At 50.3% G+C, this 17,766-nt stretch overlaps 1 protein-coding gene across 1 annotated transcript in view; it reads right to left on the bottom strand.

The window, feature by feature from the left end:
* Positions 1-3,732: 3,732 nt before the first annotated feature.
* LOC111160718 (zinc finger protein 541) overlaps positions 3,733-17,766 on the bottom strand; it is a 29,926-nt gene continuing 15,892 nt past the window's right edge. The window contains 8 exon segments of the mRNA XM_022524034.1: positions 3,733-4,464; positions 4,600-4,781; positions 4,960-5,100; positions 12,630-12,718; positions 13,270-13,345; positions 14,410-14,513; positions 14,881-15,023; positions 15,655-15,718. Of these exon segments, the coding sequence (XP_022379742.1) occupies positions 4,296-4,464; positions 4,600-4,781; positions 4,960-5,100; positions 12,630-12,718; positions 13,270-13,345; positions 14,410-14,513; positions 14,881-15,023; positions 15,655-15,718 (968 nt within the window). The 3' untranslated portion in view covers positions 3,733-4,295.

The raw sequence follows: 17,766 nt of genomic DNA, 5'->3' as shown, positions 1-17,766 counted from the left end.
GCTCTTCACTAGGAGAGGCGTCAGCGGTCAGGAAAGCGCTCTGCCTTTTCTTGCGCCCTCTGCTGACGGATACTGGAACTGGTTTGGGAAGGCTAGTAAAGTACCCAGACGGGGAAACAAAACTGAGCGAGGGCTCTCTGCATTCATTTTAAAAAAAAAAAAAAAAAAAAAAAAAAAAGGGCTGGAGAGAGCGTGTCAAAAACTCAGACACTCAGAGCCCAGATCTTTAATACCATTCCCCAATAAAAGGAACCAGGACTCCTTGATAAGTGGCTGCTTTGAGTCTTGGGCAGGAAATTACACAGGATGAGCCTGGAGCATCTTGTAGTGCCAAAAAGGAAGTGTCTGTGTGTGTGAGAGAGACACACACACAAGTGGTAGGATATGTCAGAGACACAGGAGCCAACTGGAAGAGCTCCCAATGGCCAAAGCTGGAAGAATTTCAGCAACACATTAAACTAGTCCGGGATTATCGTCCACTGTATAAAACGTCCCTGAGCCCACGCGGTATAAATGAATGAACGAAGGAATAGACGGGGAGAATTGGCAAACATTTCATGCAGAAGAGCTCTGCCTAGTTCGTGTAGACTCCTCCCTCCAGAACGTGGAGCTTGGCTCCTCACTCCTGCGTGTGGAGGACCCCAGCACCTCCATCCAGAGTGTGGTATGATACGGGGATGGTGGGACTGTTTCCAGTGCAGAAACCTGAGAAACCCGGTCAGCCAAGTGGCTGGGGTTATCATCGACAGTGGTGAATCACACTGATAGAATGTGCTCTCAATACTGTGACAGGAGTGGCACATCACGTCGGTGAAGGATGGCTCCTGACACCACCCTCTCCCCATTGAATCACAAACATCAGACAAACCCCAACTGAGGCACATTCTTTGAAACACTTCACCAGGATGTCTCAACACTGACAAATCACTTAAAAACAAGGAAAGTCAGAGATACTGTCATCGCTAAGGGGAGTCTATGGAGACGTGCCCACTGTATGTAATCTGGTGTCCTGGGTGGGAACCTGAAACCGAAGATGAATGTTAGGTAAAGACTAAGGAAATGTGCATAAAGTATGGGCTTTAGTTATTAATAACACGTCAATGTTGGTTCGGTAATTGTAACAGAGGTACCATACTCATCTAAGATATTAATAGGGGACGTCTGGGTGGCTCAGTCAGTTAAGTGTCTGACTCTTGGTTTCAGCTCAGGTCATCTCAGGGTCCTGTGATCCAGCCCCAGTTGGGCTCTGCACTCAGCAAGGAGTCTTCATGAAGAGTTCTCTCCCTCTCTCTCTGCCCCTCCCCCTCAAGTTCACTCTCTCTCACATAAATAAATCTTTAAAAAAATAATGGGGGGAGGGGCACCTGGGTGGCTCTGTCGTTAAGCGTCTGCCTTTAGCTCAGGTCATGATCCCTACGTCCTGGGATCTTGGGATCCCTGCTGGGTGGGGAGCCTGCTTTTCCCTCTCCAGCTCCCCTGTGCTTGTGTTTCCTCTCTCGCTCTGTCATAAATTTAAAAAAAAAAATAGGGGGAACTGGGTGTGGGGTATACGAGAATTCTCAGTACCATTTTCACAATCTTTCTGAAGAATCTAAAAATGATTCTACTATGAAATCTTCTTTAAAAAAAAAAAATTCAAGTTCCAGAGCCCTACCCCCTATCCAGAGCAATTCCAATTGTGAAAGTCGGTGGCAGGATCCAGGAATACGCATTTTCTTACAGGGCTCCCAGATGACTCAGACAACGCTGTTACTTGGGGGGGTGAGGGTGGGGTTTAGCTGAGGGGGAGTAGTTCACAAGAAACCTTGGCTCTGACATTCGGAGACTTTCTTGGAACACCTTCTTGCGGTGGCTGCTGTATTCTGACCGCAGATCAGGCGGGGCGGGGGTGGGGTCTGGATCACCACAGGCATTTGGGGCTATTATAAAAGCTCCAGTTTGTTTAACACTGTTAATTTCAGGGCGATTTGTTATGCAGCACCAGAGAACTAACAGACCGTCACCCACCCATCAGGTCAGGGTCTTTCATTTCCAGCAGCTGAGCTTGTCCTCCTGGGCAGGATGTAAACAGTGAGAGCAGGAGGGCGCTTTAAACAGCTGCTGCCCAGTTCCCGTGGCGCACCCTGCAGAAAGCATTGTTTACCTCTTCTCATTGAACCAGGACGTGGGGGAAAGTACTTTCCATCCCATTGTACAGACTGAGAACACGGAGGCTGAAACAGGGAAAGTGACTTGTTCAAGGTCACAAAGAAAGAAGAGTCGGGCTGTAAATTCCGGCTCCAAGGACGCCTGAGCCTGAGCCCTGTCCCTTAACCACAAGGGTCCTCAGTGCTTTAAACTCAACTTGCTCCTCTGCTCCCACTCCTGTCCTGGCTTCAAAATTTATTTAGCCACAATGTGGCTCCCTGGGATGGCTCCTGACACTGCCCTCTGCCCGCACCGCCCCCCACCCCATCCCTCAGTCCCTCAGAATGCAGCACCCACTCTGACAGACACAATTGCACCTCGAGGCAATCAGTCTTCTGAGGAATCCCTGCTCTTCCCTGACTTACTGACATCCACTCAGGCACCAAACCCCAGAGCTGCCACGCCGGCCCTGACCTCTCCCTTACCACCTCTCCCTGGGAGGGGACCCGCCAGCAAGGAGTCTACCCCCAAGATGCTTCCCTACTCCCCAAGTTTCTGTCCCTCTTCAGCCCAGGCCACCGTCTCACCTTCTCACCACCGTGTCTACTGTCTACGCTTGCCCTCTTGCCTCCTACAAGCTCCACAGAGCAGCCGGAGGCCCTTAGACCATCCTCCACTCGCCCCTGCGCCAGGGCGCTCATCTGTGCTACAGCCTGGAACCCAGACCATGGCTCCAGCAGCCTCCTCGGTGTGGCCTTCCCTGGTTGGCCACAGTCTGCCACTTTCCAGACATGGCCTAGGACTTGGCTCCCTGCTTTATTTTCTTCATGTCACCTTGTGGTAGACACACTATCTCCCTGCCCAGTAGCCCTCTCTGCGTCCCCTTCTTTTTCTGGCAAACCAAATTCCAGTTTTGACCTGGTAGCAACAAACTTGAGGGATAACACTGGGTTCCCCCGGTTCCTGGAGACACAGCCGGAGTGTCCGGGAAAACCGTGACTGTCTTTCTTCCAGCTGTCAGGGATTGGTGGAGAAAGGGCAGGGGCTACAGTCAGCCAGCAGGACAAGAGAGGCATCCTGCTGGGGGCTGCTACCAGCTCTCCTGGCTCTTCTGAAGGGACAGGAGGAAGGGACAGGGAGGGGCGTGCTCTCTTACCCCGCAGCCTCGGGAGGTCTGGGTGTTGGAGTAGAAAGAGGTGATTGCTGCGGCTGCGGCAGGCCCCTTACGGGTGCTCCTGACCTCACAGCTGAGCCCCAGGGGGGCCACCACGCATCTCTGCACCAGAGCCTGTGTGTCCCTGCGTGTCCCTGCATATCCCAAATCCCCTTTCCATTCCTTTATCACCTCGACTCTCCCACTCTGACGAAGGAAGATCTGCGAGAGAGGGGCTCTGTTCCTCCTGCGTCCCTGTAGCCCCACTGCACAGATTAGGCTCCGTGGGGCTTACACTCTATGGTAGGTGCTTGCTAAATGCTGGCTGAGCGCATGGGGCCCCTGGCTTCTCTCCTTCGGGATGGGGGTTCTGCTGACTCATCTCCGTGGCTCCAGTGAGTAGCAGGGGCTCAAACGCCTTTGTCGGATCAACAGGCCAGGGAAGCCAGAAGACAGCTGCTCAAGAACCCAATTTAATAAGATTTACAAGTCGACACGTACAAAAAAAACCTAACAATGTACAAGTCATTGCAAGACTAGGGACTGAATCTGGAACGCAGAGAGACTCCCCTGGTGAGGAGGCCCCACATGTTGGAGATCTGAAGGTATCTTCCCACTGATTCTCTACGTCTTAGCCTTATCGAACAAATGTAACCAAACCCCAAAACTGAGGCGAAGATTTAAGAGCTACCCAGATCTACCTCGTTCCCTCCCCAAGCCTCCCTGCTCTCCAAGGAGTGGAACTGAAAGAAGGGGAGAGACTAATTAAAACCTAAAGAGAACAGAGCCTCTGGCACCAGCCGACAGTAGTCTGACGACTGGGAGCTCCTCTGGCCGACTTCTAGCCAAATCCCCGCCATGTTTCCAAGCCGCGCTGGCCAGGGAGGGACAGTAAGGATGGTGGGGAGGCAGAGGGGTGCCCCAAACCCCCTGGAGAGGCCGAGGGCATAGGTGACGAGGCTGGAGGCCCCCATCCAGACTTGCGGCCTCGCCCCAGCCCCCGCCCCCGCCCCAATCACCACTGCAGGGGGCCGATGTCAGCCCCTATCTCCTCTTCCTCCTCCTCTTCCTCCTTCAGCTGGAAGGGCTTCACGGGCCACTTCCCCCTGACAATGGGCTCCACGTGGTCCTGAAGCCGGTGGCGCTTCATGTGGGCATTTCGACTCTTGATTTTGTCGAACACCCTGAGGAGTCACCAGAACGACACCGGTCAGAGTGGGGTGGGGGGTGGGGCAGTGGCCCAAGGGCAGCTGCCGGGGGTGGGGGGGCCGGGGGGAGAAAGGAAGTGGTGTGGGCGCATCCAGGGACAGGGCTAGCACCTCTCACATTCTCTGCAGGGAAAGACACCCTGGCCCTCCACGCTCCCCGGGGGCTCGGGGGTCCGCTTGGGGCCGGCGTTCGGGCTGGCGTTGAGAATGGACTCCCTCCTGTAACTCTTGGTCTTTATCTTGAACTCAGGAGTAGGACGGTGGCTGGGTCTCTCCCGAGGGCTGCAAGTGACCTGCAGAGGAGCAGAAACGACGATGGAAGGGTGCCAACCCTCCACGCTTCTCAGGGAGCCGCTTGGCCTGGCAGGGAAGCCCTTCCCAGGGGGCGCCCTTCCCCCTTCCCTGACTTGACGGGCAGCGGCATCCCGATCTGGGCGGAACTCCAGCCCCACCTCCCCCTGGACCTTCTACCTTTGCTTCTGTCCTGTCTGCCTCATCTGGCTCTCTCTTGACCCTCTTTTCCAGTCCTGGGGCTCGACCACAGTCAAACTTGATCATTTTTTTCCAGATGTAATAATACTCAACACACTGGGCTACAGTCTTTGTCTGGATCTAGCGAGGGAAAACGGAAGGCGGCTATGGACAACACCCCATGAGCAGCCTCGAGTGTTGCCTTGACTCCCCGAATCCCTTCCCCATGGGGCCACTTTTGGAAAGCCTTCCTGAAATGTCTCTCTGCATGGCCTGGCGTGCCCCTTTGGTGCAAGGAGCAGAGAATCACAAGCCCTCGCAGGTGAAGAGTGGCTCAGACTGCAGCCACGGCCACCAGCAGCCACGGCCACCAGCACAGGTCAGCATTGCACACGCCAGGGGGCAGGTCCATCCCAGGGATCCTCCCCTGTGGGAAGGTGCATTGGAAGGCGTACTACTAGGGTGTTCACAGCGAAATCATGCCTAGGAGCCTCGCGTTTGCCAGCTGGGACCAATGACAACAGAATGCCCTGAGGCAGTAGGGGCCACACAGCCTTTGGGACAGTGACGCAGGGCCGTGGAGTCCAGAGGAAGTGGCCCACGAGAGAAGGAAGGGGCTCTGAAGGCAGGGCTGGACCCTGGCCGTGCAGACCCCACCATGTGCTCCTCCCTCCACTAAGAAGTGATCTCGTTCACAATACCTTCTGTGAAAACAAAACAGGATGGAAAAGTTTCATTGCCCCAGAGACAACGTTTCTCAGGTAAATGCAACTGACCATTTAGTATCTGGAGCTCACTTCAGAACATTCCTTCTCTGAGTTTTTTTGAGCTGTGTGGGTCTTCACAAAGTAAGAGTCAAAATAGCACATCCCCTGTCCTTCTAGGAAATGGCACTAAGTTTAAAAAAAAAAAAAAGCCAAGAAGCTGAACTTGTGCTTCCAAACAAGACAGGGTAACAGGAGGAGCTGGGTCTCCCTCCCAGCCAAAACGAGAAGACACAGGAAACAGTGGTTGGTAAGACACCAGGCATCAGTCCGAAAACAGCTTTCCGAGAGGCAGAAAATACACCACTACCTTGGGATGGTTTCCAGGCCACAGCCAAGGGGGAGGGACCCAGGCAGAGCCCAGCAGACTCCTGAGCTGAGAGCAAGCTGAGTGCCTGGGGAGACCGAGGTAGCAAGAGTCCACAGGACAAAGGACAGTAGAGGAGACAGCAGTATGGAGAAAAATGCCAGAGATCTGGACAGGGTTCCCCTCAGGGATTCAGGGCCATGCGTGTGAAGAGAACCCAATACTAGGTAAAGACCCATCTAAAGGATCAGAGGGAAAGCTGCCTGTGGCTCTCAGGGGCCAGAAACAGTGCCTGTCCCCACCAGCTGGGGGTGGAAAACCTCCTAATTCGTGTGGCATTGGTAGAGGAATGAGAAGGATTTTGCCTCAGAAATGAGAAATAATTAGCCCTAGAAGAAAAGCTGTTCTGGGTGCCTGGGTGGCTCAGTGGGTTGGGCCTCTACCTTTGGCTCAGGTCATGATCTCGGGGTCCTGGGATCGAGCCCCGCATCGGGCTCCCTGCTCAGCGGGGAGCCTGCGTCCCCCTTTCTCTGCCTGCTGCTCTGCCTGCTTGCGATCTCTCTCTCTCTGTCAAATAGTTAAATAAAAAATCTTAAAAAAAAAAAAAAGCTGTTCTGGTACCGCCATTAAAAACCTAAAAGCAATATCCAAAAGGATCAAGTTGTTTCTGCTCTATACACAGTGATGTAAGGCAGTAAAAATGGTAACTATTGGGTAAAAATATAAGGCTTTGTATCTTAAATCTCTCTAAACATAGTTGGCTGTTCAAACAAAAACAGTAACAAGGTATTGCACGGTTAATAACATATTAGTCAGGAGGTCAGGAGGAGAGACGAAGCCGCTACTCTGTGGTTCTCACGCTGCACATGGAGTTCTATCAAATCACTTGCAGGTTCTACCCTGATAAGTTAACAACCCACAGTAAAAAACCTAAAGCAACCACCAAACTAATAGTTGTAGTCAATAAGCCAGCAAAGGAGATAAAATGGAATCCTAAACTTTGCTACATTAATCCAAGAGGCAGCAGAAAAACTGCAGAAAGGAGAAACGAAGAACAGATGAGTCAAACAGCAAACACACAGCAAGGCGACGGACTTAAAGCTCACCAGCCTGGTAATCACGTTAGATGTGAATGGTCTAAACGCCCTCATTGAAAGAATGGATTTTTTTTTTAAAAAGATTTGATGTATTTATTTGAGAGTGTGAAAGTGAGAGAGATCACAGAGGGAGAGGGAGAAGCAGGCTCCCCATGGAGCAGGGAGCCCGATGTGGGACTCGATCCCAGAACCCTGGGATCAAGACCTGAGCAGAAGGCAGAAGGTTAACCGACTGAGCCACTCAGGCACCCCAAGGCTGGATTTTTTTTTAAAGCATATAACAGAATATTACTCAACTCTAAAAAGGAATGAAATCTGGCCATTTATGACAACATGGATGGGTCTGGAGAGTATAATGCCAAGCGAAATAAGTCAGAGAAAGACAAACACCATATGAGTTCACTCGTGTGTGGAATTTAAGAAACCAAAACAAACAAAAAAAGAAAAAAGACAGTTAAGACAGATTGTTTTTTTTTTTAAGATTTTTAAAATTTTATTTATTTGACAGACAGAGATCACAAATAGGCAGAGAGAGAGAGAGGAAGGGAAGCAGGCTCCCTGCCGAGCAGAGAGCCCAATGTGGGGCTCGATCCCAGGACCCTGGGATCATGAACTGAGCCGAAGGCAGAGGCTTTAACCCACTGAGCCACCCAGGCACCCCAAAGACAGATTCTTAAACACAGAGAACAAACTGGTGGTTCTCAGATGGAGGGTGAGTGGGGGGATGGGGGAAATAGGTGACAGGGATAAGAGCACACTTATTTTGATGAGCTCTGAGCAATGTACAGAAGTGCTGAATTACTATATTGTCCACCTGAAATCAATATAACACTGTATATTAATTATACTTCAATTAAAACAAATTAAAAAGCACCATCCAACACATGCTACTTATAAGAACACACTTTCCATATAAAAACACAAATAGGTTAAGAGTAAGAAGATGAAAAAAGATATACCAGGCAAACACCCATTATAAGAAAGCTGGAATAGTTGGCTTTCTTATATAATATAATATATATAATAATGTAATACCAGAAAAATAGGCTTCAGAGCAATGAATAATACCAGGCATAGAGGAAATCATTTTATAATGATAAAAAGGACAACTGATCAAGAGGACATAAGAATCCTAAATGTTTACGCACTTAACTCAGAGCCTCAAATACACGAAGAAAAACTTGAGAGAACCACAGGGAAAAATAGATCCACAGTTACAGCCAAATATTTTAATAACCCCTTCCCAATAATGGCTAGAACAAGGAGATGGTAAAGGTATGGGAGACCCAAACCACATTATCGACCATCTTGAACTGGTATTTCTAGAGCTCTAGCCAACAGCGGCAGAATGCACCTTCTTTAAGAGTACTCGGGACCCGTACTAAGATGTAGACCATATTCTGGGCAATAAACAAGGATCAAAAAATTTAAAAGGATTCGAGTCACATAAAGTATTTCTCCGACCACAGTGACATTAAATTAAAAGTCAGTAACAGAAGAACTCTGGAAAATCCTAAAATATCTGGAGACTCAATAACACACTTCTAAATAACTCATAGGTCAGGGGCGCCTGGGTGGCTCAGTGGGTTAAGCCTCTGCCTTCGGCTCAGGTCATGATCTCAGGGTCCTGGGATGGAGCCCTGTGTCAGGCTCTCTGCTCAGAGGGGAGCCTGCTTCCCCCCCCCACCCCCCGCCTACCTGCCTCTCTGCCTACTTGTGATCTCTCTCTCTCTCTGTGCCAAATAAATAAATAAATAAAATCTAAAATAAATAAATAAATAACTTACTCAAAAAAGAAATAAAAAGGGAAGTGAAAGCTTTGAACTGAGTAAAAATGAAAACCCAACATACCAAGATGTATCAAAGCAGTACTCTGAGGAAAATTTATAGCACCAAATACCTATATTAGGGAAGAAGAAAGGTTTCATAACAATGATCTCATTTTCCACCTTCCGAAACTAGAAAAAGAAGAACAAATTAAACTCAAAGCAGGCAGAAAAAATGAAATAATAAACAGCAGAGCAGAAATCAATTAAACAGAAAAAATATCAACAAGCCAAAGCTGCTTTTTGAGGAAAAATCAATAAAATCAATAAATTTGATAGATCTCTAGCCAGACTGGTCAGGAAAAAAATTAAAAAAAAAAAAAGACAAATTACCAGTATCAGGAATGAGAGAGGTGACATCCCTAGAATCAATGAATATAAAAAGGACAATATGAGACTATTACGAGCAATTTTTGCTAATATATCAGACAGCTTAGAAGAAATGAACAAATTTCTCAAAAGAAAAACTATGAAAGTTAACTCAGGAAGATGTGACAACGCGAATCACCCTACATGTATGAAACACCTGAATTTGCATTTCAGAACCTTCCCACAAAGAAAACTCCAGGCCGCAGTGACTTCACCACCAAATATTTAAGGGATAAATAAAGCTGATTCTAAACAAGCTCTTCCAAAAAACCAAAGAGGAGGGAATACTTCCCAACTCGTTCAGTAAGGGCCGCGTTGCCCTGATAAGAAAGCCAAAGACACTACAAGTAAAAAAGGCTGCAGACCAATACCCGTCCTGAACACAGATGAAAACTTCTACACAAAGAAGAATAAATAAATAGAATAAATAAATAGAATCCAACAATATATATACAAAGGATAAGACATCGGGACCAAGTGGAGCTCATCCCAGAAATGTGAGGCCAATTTAACGATCTCAAATCGGTGTAGCTGGTCATGCTAAAATGAAAAACAATAACCATATGAGCATCTCCACAGATGCTAAGGAAGCACTATCGATACAACCTCATATCCTTCACCGAAACAAACTCTCAGCAAACTGGGAATAAAAGGAACTTCTTCAACCTGATAAGCAACATCTGGAAAGACCCCACAGCTAATGTCATACTTAGGGGGGGAAAGAGGGGCTGGTTTCCCACTAAGATCATGAACAAGTCCAGAAGGTCCACTCTCACCATTTCTTTTTTTTCTTTTCTTTTTTTTTATTTATTTGACAGACAGATCACAAGTAGGCAGAGAGGCAGGCAGAGAGAGAGAGGAGGAGGAGGCAGGCTCCCTGCTGAGCAGAGAGCCCGACGTGAGGCTCGATCCCAGGACCCTGGGATCATGACCTGAGCCGAAGGCAGAGGCTTTAACCACTGAGCCACCCAGGCGCCCCCACTCTCACCATTTCTACTCAACAAGTTACTGGAGGTTCCACAGTGCAGTGAGGCAAGAAGAGATGAAAGGCAAGGAAGAAATAAGTGTTTTTATTTGTAGATGATATGATTGTCTATGTAGAAAATCCAACAGAATCTGCAAAAAAGCTATAAAAACGAATAAATGAGTTTAGCAAGACTGCAGAACATAAGATCAATATTATTTCAATTTTATTTCTATATATACTAGCAAGAAACCATTGGAAATCAGAATTAAAAAGAGCCTTCCATAACAGCATAAAAAGTAGAAATACTTAGGAATAAATAGGATGTAACACCTATGCACCCAAACCTTCAAAACACCATGGAGAGAGATTGAAGACTTAAATAAACAAATACACTTTGTTCACTGGTCGGAAGACTAAATACTGTTAAGATATCCATTGTCTGCAATTGACCTGGAGAGTCAACGCCGTACCAGACAAGAGCCTATCAAAATTTTCTTAAAGAAATTGACAAGCTAATTCTAAAATTCACATGGAAATGCAAAGGACCCAGGATAGAAAACACTTTGAAAAAGAATAACAGGGTAAAAGAACAAACGTTTTCTGCTTTCATGACTTATTATAAATCAACAGCAATAAAGAGCATGGTAACAGCTTAACAGTGCACAAACAGACCAACTGAACAAAATGGTCAGCTCAGAAACAAGCACGTATGTATATGGCCAACTGATGTTTGACCGAGGTACCAAGGCCGTTGGCTGCAGAAAATGCAGTCTTTTCAACAAAAGGTACTAGAAGGATTAAATGTGCGTGTGCGGAAAATGAACCCCATTCTGTACCTTGCACGGCAGGTCAACCCAGAACAGGTCATAAATCTAAACGTAAAACTGAAAACCATAAAGCTTATAAAGAAAACATAGGGGAAAATCTTGGTGACTTTGGGTAGGCAAAGCTTTCTTAGAGACATCACCAGAACCATGGTCCCTAAGAGAAAAATTAATGAACTGAGCTTACTCAGCGTCTGAAACTTTTTCTGAAAAGACACTGAGAAGTCGGAGACCAGGAGCAAATACATGCAGGGAAGGTGTCTAGAAGAAGAGCTTTGCCTCGGAACGAAGAACTCCCATGGTTTAATAAAAACACAAACACCCATCCCCCAAAAAAACATAAGCAAAAGATTGGGGGCAGACAGCTCCGCACGTGAGGCGCGGGATGGCACACAGGCCGGCGGAAAGATGCCCGGCATCGTCAGTCCCTCGGAAGCGCAGGGAGCGAAGGCCGTGAGCTCAGAACGGCGACGCGAGGAGGCCTGGCCATGGGGCGCGCTGGGGAGGGCGTGGGGCCCCTAGAAGTCTCCTGAGCCGCCCGTGGGCATGTGAAGTGCCACGATGGCTTTGGATGACCGTTTGGCAGCTTCCTTCAAAGTGAAACGTGACCCTCACCCTCCTCTCTCCTCCCCCCGCCAGGCATTCACCCCGCAGGGAAACAGTGCTGACAGAGCCTGCTGTGCACCTCAGGGCTCACGGCGGCTTCATCTCTAAGCGCCGGTGTTTGGAAACCACCCAGACGTCCACAGGCAACAGACTGAATCGCCGGTGGTACACCCACACAGCGACACGGTCCCCGGCAATGAACGGGGGTGAGTAACTGCTACTCGGCCTCCCGGATGGAGCTCGGGGATGCTGAGCATGAGGAGCCAAAGCAGAGCATGTGTTGTACGACGATTCCACTCAAAGAAAACTCTGGAAAATGCAAACCCATTTACAGGGACAGAAAGGAGACAAGGAGTAGACTAGGGACAGGGGTGGCATGAAAGAGAACCAAGGGGTGTGGGAAATGGGGGGGGGGACGGACGTGATCTTGACCGTGGTGATGGTCTTGTGTGGGCTAAGTACACGAAAACATCCAAGGTTACACTTGGATCATGGGCTGGTCGGTGGTCATCAGGTTAACGAAAGAACAACCCCACAGGACATCTGGTGTAGAAGGATCGCGGCCGTCGTAAGGACACGCACGGGCGAGCAAGAGAGCCATACGGACAGCGCCAAGCCTGAGGCTCACGAGCAGACAGGCCAAGGTTAGCCGCCGGGAGGAGGCTCTGCGGAGGACATGGAGGCCTTTACCAGAGCATTCCTCAAGCTGAGAATGGGAGCGTTGGCTTATTTGAGCACTGACGACGCATTTCTGTACTGTTTGGAGGTGTTCAAAACAATGTCCTTTTAAAAATGATGAACTGTGGTTGAGACCAGCAGAGGGTCTCCTTGGCAGGGCCTTCTGCTCCAGCTGGGCTCAGCTGCGCAAGGGGAGGCCCTGTCTGTGCCAGCGCACCCGCGTTCACCTTACCGTCTTGTGAATCAAGTAGAAGTCCTTCTTGTGGGCACAGAATGCTTTCTTAAAAAGCCTCTTCTCCATGGGGGTCCAGACGTCAGAACCTATCAGAGAAAGAGCCAAGCATGGGGACAGGACGGGGGGCTGGCGTGCAGACCACCCTCCTTCCCAAAGCTGCCATCACTAAGCATGATCGTGCGTCGAACATTCTTATTTGCTTCATCAGCTACAGCCCTCACAAAACCTCAGCAGGTAGGGCCCTCACGATCTGTGCTTTACTGAGGCAGCCATGGAGGCCTGCACGGGGTGAGGGTCCAGAATGCCTGACTCCAGGGCTGGCACATCCGCTCTCACCCCTGAAGCTCAGTCTGCCTCCTCCCCTCCCCAGCCCGGGGGCATCCCCTTCCTGGCTGGGCACGGCCCCCCGAGGGAATCAACGGAAAAGGGGGAAGGTAGGATGCAACTAGCAGAAATCATGCCCATGGAGTCCCATCCGCCCACCCCCCACCACCCCAGGGAGAGGGAAGGCCTTTCTGGAAAGGCAGGTGAAGGCCCCAAGAGAACTCTCAAAAGGCACAGGTGAAGCTTGTGGTCAGGACTGTTTTCACAGGGTCTCAGCCCGGCAGAAACCACGCCCACAGCCCCGCCTAGTCACCTGCGTAGCGGTAGTCGGCCAGCGGGTGAGTGTGCGGCTTCTGGGGCCCGCGCAGTAAGAGGGTCTCCAGGGCGACCTGGAACAAGAGGGGCCACAGGCTACTTTACACAGGGAGGGGAGGAAGAGTCTCACCTCCGTTCCTTCCTTCCGAAGCCACCGCCGGCTCTCCCGAAGGCTCTCCCCAGCCCTATACTCGGTGCGGTGGGTCCTCGGAGCAGCCCACACCTGTGACCGCTGAGCGCAGCTGCCGTGGACTCTCCCAGGAAGGTGCTCCTGACCAGGAGACAGTGACTGTGTGGGTTTGCTCCTGTGGTGCACATTCCTTGCCATCAAGGACCAGCATTTGGAACAGCCCTGCCCTTGCCCACCGCCCCCTTTGTTTCCTTCATGGTGCTAATCGCTATCCAGCCACCTTCCAGAACGGATTTGCTGTTTTGACTCTTCTCAAATGTAAGCCCATAAAGAAAGGGACTTTGTCCTGCTCCCTAGAGTAACCCATCAGGACCGCCGTGGCATCTGTGGGACCCAGCACAAAATGAAAACCCTTGTTCAAAACTTACTAAGGATTTCAAGATTACAACATGAGCATGAAACCAATACTGGGGTCCCCAAGCTGGTCCCGGCCCCCATATCACAACATTACCAAGCCCTCAGCGGAACCCCAGAAAGGTGGGTTGCCCTCTCTGTTGAGCACCTAGTATGTGCCAGCCGCTGCCTCTCAGCTCAAATAAGAGCAGGACCGTGGCACTGGCTTGGTGATGGGCCTCTTCCTCTCCCACTACTCAGCAAACTGAGGAGGGTCCTCGGAGGAGACACAGGCAATTCTAATGCACCAGAAGTTTTCATACACGGGTTTTTAATCGAAGAGAGAAAGCTCAGTAAGAACCTGATGAGCACAGGACCCCCGAGTTGGGTCTGCTGGGCACCGGCTCCCCAGCACCCCAGAGATGGGGTGGAGCCCGGCACTGCTGTCACACCAGACAGAGCCCACCCCTGCAGCTCATGAGGACCACACCAATCCCAAAGCCACTGGGAAGAAGGACGGTGGCCTGCCCAAGCAGACAGCACAGGGCATGTGCCTGCCGCTCCGGCTCCCCCAGGCACCCCCGGCCGCTGCCCCTCGCCCTGCCTCCACTTTACCTGAACACTGCCCCGGGCCTCGTGCAGGCAGTGCAGAGCGAGCTCCAGGTTGGTGCCCCCTCCCGGCATCACGCTGGAGCAGGCCACGTTGCAGAGCTCAGTGACTGTAGCGATCCCAGCAGAGTGTGAGAGAGGAGACGGGGAGTCAGCAAGTGCCAGGGAGACTTCCCCTGACAGCACAGGGGGCGGGTTCTTTGTCACCGGCCCCCTCACGTCTCAGCTGAAAGCAGGGTGAGGGAAGGGAGGGACAAGAGGGACAGGCACAAACCCTGCCCCGAACAGCAGGCCGGGCTTGTGGGCGGGAGACTGCAGCTGCGGAGAAGCCACGCAGCACCAAGGGGAGCCCTCCCGCCTCCTCACCCAGGGTACTGCTTCTGGGCCGAGGGGAGAACTGGGAGGAGATGTCCTCAGACATGGAGGGGGCGGCTAGGGGCAGGGCCCGCTGGAATTTGGCCCCAAAGCTTCAGCCACCTCTGTCCTGCGTTTCTGGGTTGGTCGTCACATCTCCCCACGGCTTCCAGACCAGAGAAGCGACGTGCTCATCAGCAGCAGCCAGCGCTCTCTCCTGGAGCTCTGGGATCTCAGCCTGAAACCGGCTTCCTATGTTGATGTGTCTGAAATGAGGCCGCACACACAGACACGCGGGAAAGACACCCGTGACTAAGATGGGAAATGAAACAGATACGGGCGGTGTTCCCTTCTCTCAGGCCACAGCCTTGCCCGATGCAAACCCCGTGCCATCTGCCAGACGTGTTCAGTGTCCATCATCCCTGACAGATACGTACAGGCATTCCAGAAACCCCTCAAAGGGGTACTTCCTTCCCTCCTCTCATTTTCCTTATTGCCGTATCTCTGGCCTCAGGTGTCGCTGCGGGTCCAGGACAGGCAAGTACATGCTGATAGCTCTCGTGCTTCTACACCCACGGCCATACTATCCAGCCACACTCCATGGACACTCAAAAGTCTGGACCAAACCACCACCAATTCCACCTAGAACCCCAGGGTCCTGGGTATTCTGTCCCCGGGGCCCCAGCTATGATATGTCTAGACAGAAAGAATACTAGGGGAGCTTCCCACCTACACCCACAGAAGTGCACCACTTCTCTCTTAGGGAGGCTCCATAGCGAGACCTGATCTCCTGTGACGAAGGAGCCCCGGGAAAACTGACACAGGCCTGCAGGGCAGGTAGAAGCAACCCCACCTTGGAAGGACGCACCCTCAGGTGCTAAGTCTGTTCCAACTTACGGTTCAATGCTGATCTTGGTGTCATCCTTTACCATGCAAATGCCGAAAGAGCTGTCCACTTGATCTAGAAAACACGCAACAAGAACAAAAGCCTCAGGAAGACTGACCATAAGGCCCTTCTGCCTGCCTTCGTGGCACAGCTAAAAACCGGCTCTTCACAGCTGCGTGGTAGGGAGAGTCTTTGAAAAATTAAAAGGAGAACTACTGTAAGATCCAGCAATCCCACTTCTGGGTATTTTTTCCAAGATTTTATTTATTTATTTGACAGCGAGAGGGAGCCAGAGAGCACAAGCAGGGGGAATGGCAGAGGGAGAGGGAGAAGCTGACTCCCCACTGAGCAGGGCACCCGATGTGGGGCTGGATCCCAGGACCCCGGGATCATGACCTGAGCCAGAAGCAGATGCTTAACCGACTGAGCCACCCAGGTGGCGCCCCTCCTCCCCGGGTATTTATCCAAAAGAACTCGAACCAGTATCTCAGCGATAACTGCACTTCCACGTTTACTCAGCACTATTCACAACAGCCAATTGGGAACAATCTGATGTCCTTCGGCAGAGGAGTGGGTGGAGAGAATGTGGTATTTACATACGATGGAATACAAGTCAACCTTTTTTTTGAGAGGAACCTCCAATAGGCAACAACACGAATAAACCTTGAGAACATCATGCCAGGCACAGAGAAGGAAATACTGCGTGACTTTCCTTATGTAAGTATCCATAATAGTCCAATTCAGGGGCACCTGGGTGGCTCAGTTGGCTGAGTGTCCAACTCTGGGGTTTGGCTTGGGTCATGATCTTGGGGTCCTGGGGTCGAGCCCCACATCAGGCTCTGCCCTCGGCACGGAGCCTGCTGGAGATTCTCTCCCTCTCCTTCTCTCTCTGCCCCTCCCTCCACCCGCATGCATGCTCTCGCTCTTTCTAAATAAATAAGAAAATCTTTAAAAAATAGTCCAGTTCACATAATCAAAAATGGGATGGTGGTTGCCAGGGGCTGGGGGAGTGGGAAGTGGGTATTTACTGATCAGTGAGCGTAAAGTGTTGGATAAGCCAGATGAGTAAGCTCTAGAGGTCCACAGTGCAGCGTGGTCCCTGTAATCAACAATGATGTTCTGAGCACTTATTCGCTTAAGGGAGACTCATGTTAACTTCTTATCATCATAAAACACAATTTTTAAAGAAAGATTTATTTACATGAGAGAGAGAGGCAGGGGAGAGGGGCAGATGGAGAGGGAGAGAGTAACCTAAGCAGACTCGGGGCTGAGCACGGACCTGACACGAGGCCCAGTCTCACAACTCTGAGATCATGACCTGAGTGAAACCAAGAGGTGGTGACTCAACCGACCATGCCACCCAGGTGCCCTGATAACACACAATTAAAAAAAAAAAACATTGCATGGAAGAGGCAGAGGAACTCAGCAAGATGACAAATTAACTGATTAAAAATTATTTTATAGAACAGGAAGCTAAAGTCTCTGGAAGCTGTCCTAACAGCATACAGCATTTTAGGAAATACTCATTTAAGAAAATGACCACATATTGGTAAGAAGAGTGAGAGTCTGTGGCATCTGCCCATCACTTCCCCACCGGAGGCCAAGCTCCATTAACAGAAGCTCTACCTGGAGTGCCTCACGCTAGGCAGGTGCACCCAAGGAGAGGGACTTCTTCTCCCAGCAGCATCCACGCTTAAAGAATTAAAGGGAGGTATGATGATTTCTTATCAAAGAGAGAATACTGTAAAGAGACAGAAGATTTTTAAAAGAACCAAGTGGAAATTTGGGGATTAAAAAAGTACAATAACAAGGGTGCTTGAGTGGCTCAGTCACTTAAGTGTCTGACTCTTGATTTTGGCTCAGGTCTGATCTCAAGGTCATGAGATCGAGCCCCTCATGGGGCTCTGTGCTCAGTGGGGAGTCTGCTTGAGATTCCTTCTCTCCCTCTGCCCTTCCCCCAACTCTCAAAGAGAAAGAAATCTTCAGGAAAAAAAGCAGCACAATAACCAAGATTAGGCCCAACAGCAGGTTTCAGCTGGCAGGAGAAATGATCAGCAAATCTGAAGCTAGATCACTGGAGATGATGTAATCTGAAGAAGGGAAAAGAGAATGGAGAAAAATGG

This window comes from Enhydra lutris, unplaced genomic scaffold (genome assembly GCF_002288905.1).
Source record: "Enhydra lutris kenyoni isolate GAN:26980312 unplaced genomic scaffold, ASM228890v2 scaffoldscaffold77, whole genome shotgun sequence".
In the NCBI taxonomy this organism is placed as follows: Eukaryota; Metazoa; Chordata; class Mammalia; order Carnivora; family Mustelidae; genus Enhydra; species Enhydra lutris.
This window is presented reverse-complemented; position numbering and strand designations above follow the sequence as displayed.